Genomic DNA, 6271 nt, shown 5'->3' on the forward strand with positions numbered 1-6271 from the left:
GAAGGGAGAGAGGGGGGGTGGTGGTGGTGGTGGTGGTGGTTGTCGGCAGAGCGGCACATGGACCGGAGCGGCTCGCCCGCACGTCACGTCGGACAATCGGGGAGTGTAACGATTAACCTGCCTTGTCACGCCGCCATGGAGCTTCCCCACAGTTTGACGATCCGCATCGGTTGATCTCCACTCCACGAGGGGGGGGGGGAATGACAGCTGATCGCCCCTCCTCTCCCGGGACGCGCTCCGCCTGAATCCGCGTCGTCTGTTTTTTTTTTTTTTTTTTTTGGTTTTTTTGGGGACAATTATGGAGCAGCGCGCGCGGCTGTGACACCTGGGCTGCTTTCCACCATAAACCTTGTTTTTTTTTGTTTTTTTTCCTTTCTTTATTCCTTCTTCACATTCCAGGTGTTTTGCCGACAAGCCGCACTTGATTTGATTTTCCGCGGACCTGCCGGAGGAGATCTATCCATCCATCCATCGGTCCTCGTGGAAACTACGTCTCTCCTCTCCGCCACTTTGCGCTAAAACCCCGTGGCCGGGTGGTGGTGGTGGTGGTGGTGGTGGTGGAGGGATGATGATGATGATGATCCTTGAGTAGCCGATCAAATAATCAGCGTCGCGGTGTCAAGGGGGAGGGCTTTGAGCCGCCGGGGGGGGGATTTGTGTAGATTATCACGGGACTGCTATTTTGTCCCCTCGCTCACACTATTAACGGAACTTAGCGGCTTTTTTCATCCGCAGCTCTTTTTTTTCCCCCTTTGCAAACTCCTGTTTACAAGCCTCCTCATTCATTGGGAGGAGGAGAGGAAAGAAAAACGTGGGGTGGGGTGGGGGGGGGGGGGGAATAAAGAAACCAGGTTGCATTCATAAGCAATGACTCCCACAGAGGTGTTTGGACCCGGATCAGAGGAAACGACGCGTTTGGCACCGCCGTTACGCAGCGGATGCGGTGGGAACGAGACGTTTAACACCCCCAGGATGCGCTCAGTTTGACCGGGAGAGCTGGTGGTCCCACAGTTCGGGAGTAAATCCAGGACTCTACCCCCCCCTACCCTACACACACACACACACACACACAGCTTCGCTTCCTGGACTCGTTTCGACTCTGAACCGGGCGGCGACCGGAGGATGTTTCTGCGAGGATGCTGCGCTTCCCCGTGAAGAAGATCCGGAAGCAGTTCAAGCTCCTGCTGCTGCTGGTCCTGCTCACGTCGGCCGTGTGGTTCACGTACCTGCACATCAACCAGGGCAAGACCATCAAGCTGCACTTCAACTACGGGAAAGGTGCGTCCGCCTCCCGCGTAAAGTTGTTCCGATACTCGAGAAATCAGGAAGTCGGTCACTTCAAGCGAGTGGAGGCTTGTTACGCGTCAGGTGATCAATTAGTGCAGGGACTCCGTGGGGGGGGGGGGGTTGGAGGAACTGTCTTTGAGTTCATAGGATATTTTTAAAAGCATTTAATGTCACAAAACGACTGAGTTTAAACATTTGCATTAAGAGTAAAGCATTTTCTTTAAAGTGTCTGCGGTATATACAAAGGTGAGTTTGTGAAGAAGAGAAAGATGGAGAGTCGCATGAAATTAGAGGGAAAAACTGGCAAAGGGGAAGTTTTGAAACTTTGTGGAACTCAGAATATAACAAATAATCTGTATTTCACTTTCCCTGTGTTATGAAGTTCCTCCAACTATTGTTTGGTGACGGTACAGGTTGTAGTGGTGTGTGTGTGTGTGTGTGTTGCTTCGGTTTGCAATGGGGAACCGTCTGTGAGGTCGTCTCATTGTAAACAAATCTCCCGCAGGAACATAAGAGCATTTCCTGGGTGACATCGGCAGAAATTACGGCGCCGTAAAGAACGATAAGGCCGCCGTAAAGTTGTCACCGTCGGCGTGACGGCAGTTAATAACTCCCGCGTGAATAAAGATTACACTTTCAGATCTGGGACGCGTCGCCCGCCACACACACACACACACACACACACACACACAGAGGCTGTAAACAACAAAGGTCCCGGCGCCACCGACTCGCCGCGTACGGTTTGGGCCGCTGGGCCGGATCCGATATGGCGGTAAAGGAAGGAGGCGATATACGTAGAGAGGGAGCGTGTCTCATAAATTAAGTATCGTTTTCTCCTGGAGGCTGCGACGCCGTCTCGGGTCGGGTCGGGTCGGGTCGGGGGGGGGGGCTGGGCCCTCGCCTCCGACATTAATAATCAAAGGACCGTGTCAAAGGTCACGGGTACGACAGGAAGATATGAAGGTGGCGTGTAGCACGTGTGTGAGTGTGTATGTGGGAACGGCAGATTGTCACCTGCTGCTTCTTCCTGCTAAGGTTTGGCGGCGATCCGTGTGAAGAGAAAGTGATCGGCGAGTAAAAGAGTGGGATCTTCCAGACCGCGGATTTCACGCCGGCCGACGGTGTACTTGTAGCTCCCGCAGCTGTCCTGTGTAAGAGGATACCCAATGATTAGGATGTCCTTGAGGAGTGTGTGACACACACACACACACACACACACACGACTGACATGCAGGGATCATTTCATTGTCTTTGATCTCCACTGGGCGGTGTGGGGGGGGTAGGGTTCAACCCCAGCAACAGGGTAGATATAGACTTGACTTTCTTCATTATTTGAGAAGAGCACTTGACTGAGTTGTGAGATTTATTTCTGCTTGAAATTTAACATTTAAAGTCCCAACAAATTTGCTTTCGACACGTTTTTTTGTTGTTGTTTTTTTTTAGCGCAGGAGCCCGATTTCGTCTCGACGAGGTGGCGTAGTGACGTTTCAATTCATTCAAGTTAAAAGTAAAAATATTTAAAAAAATAAAAAGACGCTCCCCGCAACAAAAACCTCCAATCCGACGCGGTCTGAATGAAAGGAGAAGGTCAGTCTTATGATATCTGTCCCTTTTGTTGCATCACAAAGGGGGGGGGCGGAGCTACATCACCTTCAAGCCCCGCCCCCTGGTGTCGCCGATTGAGCCTACGTCCGTACGTCTTCTCAGCGCTTGTGTCGTTTATTTTTGTTTTTCCCGTCGCGATGCGTTTGGTGTCAGTCGGTGAACCTCCCTTCTTTGTGTTCCGGGTCGTTCACAGTTCCGCGTGTCGGTCGTCCTGAAGAAACCCCTCTTCCAGTCTTTCCCAGGCGACAGCGCTCGCCGTCCGACGGAAGCCGCCTAATTGACTCTCTTCCATTTAGCGGGCATCCGAACAGGGCGACTTACTTAACCTCTCACGAATAACACGTCCCCTCTCGCGCTAAGCGCTTCTAAGTGAGATGTCGCCTATTACTGGAAAATGGGACTCTATGAAGTGTGTAAATATTCATGCCAGACTGGCGTTTGATTTTTTTTTTTTTTTTTGTCTTTTCTTTTCCCACAGACGCGTATCTTCATTGATTTTTTAGCACCCGAGGTGGGGCAGGTAGTAATAATGTAATTTGAATTTTTTTGGCCCGAGCCCTTGCCTTATTTGAATATGAAATGGCAATTTATCACATTTCCATTTTTCCTCGTCCTTATTTTTTTGGGGGGATTAAATTAGATTCATCTCCGTTATAAAAATCCGCGCTACTTCTCGTACTTTAGACAATGTCTCGCTGGCTTATTTCCAACACACTTGTGAGAAACATAAACATTTGGCACGGCTGAGCCCCGCGTCTGACTCGTCGTGAATAATGAGTGTAAAGCCTGGCAGTGACAGAAAAGAAAAAGACAAAAGCGCAGCAATCGGAACTATATCCCTGGTTGAATTGTGTATTGTCCGATAAGGATCTTGAACGGGAAAGGAGCTGACGGCTCTTGAACGTTCATTCTCAACTTTATCTCGCCCCGTAAATATGACCAGGCCTTGCTTTAGTTTTGGTTTTTTTTTTTTTCCCCTCCAGAGTTGATGTATTGGGAAAGTGTATGATTAACATCAGTTTACATACTTTTTGTGAAAAGGTTGACGGACGTGCCATTACTCAGGAGTGGGTCGGGCGCTCATTATTCACTCTGCGGTTGGTTAGTCGGGGGAGGGGGGGAGGGGGGAGGGGATCAATCACGGCACCGTCCTTTGGTTCCAGAGCCGTCGTTATTCAGAGCACTAAGCCGGCCACAGCTGTGTTGGGAACGGACCGTCATTTCTCTTTCCCGCTAAATAATTCAGTCGCGGGGCCGGGAAGCGTGTGATGGACTGTGTGATTGAAGGGTGACGGACGCTACGCTCACCTCTTTGTGTGCCGTGGGGGGGGGGGGGGGGGGGATCTCCAATCACAGGCGGGATTGAACGGATCAGAACCTGTTTGTTGAAGTGGAACGTATAACACAAGGCGATTTGGGTGGGGGGGGGGGTCCTGATGAGTCCGAAGGCTTCAGTCGTTTCCATCGTGTCGAGCCCAAGACAGGAATATCTCCATTGTTTTCTTTGAATTTCAGTTCCTGTATCGTCTAGGACAGTGTTTTTCAACCGCTGTGCCGCGGCACACTGGTGTTTCCGCGAGATCTAGTCAGGTGTGCCGTGGGAAATTATCCAATTTCACATTTTTTTCTAAAAAAACCATTTGCTCTCACAGCGTGTTGCAGAGTAATCATGTATAAATACTCTTCGCCACTAGATGGCAGCACAGAACTTTGCAGTTGAAATTGAAACTGACAGATGTCAGTGTGGTTAATCTCCACCTCCTGCTACCATCTTGTATCAAAGTACTGTGTCAGTGACAGTGATGGAGAAGTTTTTGAAAAGGAAGAATGTGAACCAGGATCTCAGCTCTTCATCCATCAGGTCCAGGTTTCACACTGAGGGAGTCACAATTAAAAAAAAGGACTTTGTTTCTGTATTTATTTGATTCCTGTTGATAAAACTTTGATGAGAAAGACTTTATATTGTTAATAGAGGCTACAGAGTTTCACATTTTAACATTTCCGTGTGGTGGTGGTGTGACTCCAGATTTTTCCAAAGAAAAAAGTGTTCCTTGGCTCAAAAAAGGTTGAAAAACACTGGTCTAGGAACCGGTTCTTGTTAAACTTAGAACCGGTTCTGTTATGTAGTATTTTAGTGGCCAAGAGGCGACAAGGAAACACACAAAAAAAAGCATAGAAACATGTTCAGAACAATAGATGACACTCTACTGTTGCTCAAACTGAGTAGATATGGCATCAGAGGGGCACCTCAGTGGATTTCTAGTTAATTAGAAGAAAGAAAGCGGTGTGAATAATGTCGAATCAGAATCCTATATTAAATGCGGTGTCCCTCAGGGGTCGGTCCTCGGATCATTTTATTTCCATTTTTCATTTTATTAATTAATTTAAGTGTACAATCACTCATTTATGTATAGAAATATCTCTATACAAAACCTCTTTTTGCGAATGTAAATAAATACATTTGTGTTTTATTTAGAAATATATATTAGCACATCTATCTATCTATCTATCTATCTATCTATCTATCTATCTATCTATCTATCTATCTATCTATCTATCTATCTATCTATCTATCTATCTATCTATCTATCTATCTATCTATCTATCTATCTATCTATCTATCTATCTATCTATCTATCTATCTATCTATCTATCTATCTATCTATCTATCTATCTATACTTGTTTGAAGTGATCTGTCTCCTAAATTGTATTCTGTTTGCAGATGATACTACTTTATTATATTCTGGGTAAAATTTAACACAGGTGTTTGATATGGTTAAAAAAAAAAAGTTGATAAAGAAATAACATCACTTGATCAGTGTCACACAGTCAAAGAGGACATGAAGCCATATTTACAGTGTTTGTAGTGATATACGGTATGTAACCTGCAGCTCCCTGAAGCTTTTAGAAAACGATATTTAAAATTATAATTATAATCACACCGCTTTTCACAAATGGTCCAATCTCCCCGCTAAAGTCACGTTAAAGAGGTAAAGCAGCTAAAAACAGCCAGAAGAGCTTAAATAGACGAATAAAAGATAATAACAGAACAACTCCAAAAACAATAATGCTGCAGAAAAAAATGGTAAAACTAAATGGATTAAATTTGCATCTGCAGCAGAGTTTCTATTTATTTTTAATGGATCAATCCACATCCCCCCAAAAATAAAAATAAAAAAACAAACAAACATGCATTTGGTCTTATTTGTGCTGAAAACTAAATTTCGACGAGGGAAAAAAAATCACGCTATTAAATATGATTTGTCATGAATACAACGTAACCTGCACCGCTTCCTGGTTTACAAATAAGGCGAACAGATATATAATTATAACCGTTTACAGCGTTTATTCACGTTTGCGGAATAGCCAAAGGTAGCT

General features: G+C 45.9%; 1 protein-coding gene across 1 annotated transcript in view; it reads left to right on the forward strand.

The window, feature by feature from the left end:
* Positions 1–760: 760 nt before the first annotated feature.
* The window catches only part of b4galnt4a (beta-1,4-N-acetyl-galactosaminyl transferase 4a), a gene marked incomplete at its 3' end in the record, with an annotated part of 189151 nt that continues 183640 nt past the window's right edge, over positions 761–6271 (forward strand). Inside the window, exon 1 of the mRNA XM_080504793.1 lies at positions 761–1278. Within this exon, the coding sequence (XP_080360919.1) occupies positions 1137–1278 (142 nt within the window). The 5' untranslated portion in view covers positions 761–1136. The remainder of the gene's footprint in view (positions 1279–6271) is intronic.

This window comes from Blennius ocellaris, assembly GCF_963422515.1.
Source record: "Blennius ocellaris genome assembly, chromosome: 11".
In the NCBI taxonomy this organism is placed as follows: Eukaryota; Metazoa; Chordata; class Actinopteri; order Blenniiformes; family Blenniidae; genus Blennius; species Blennius ocellaris.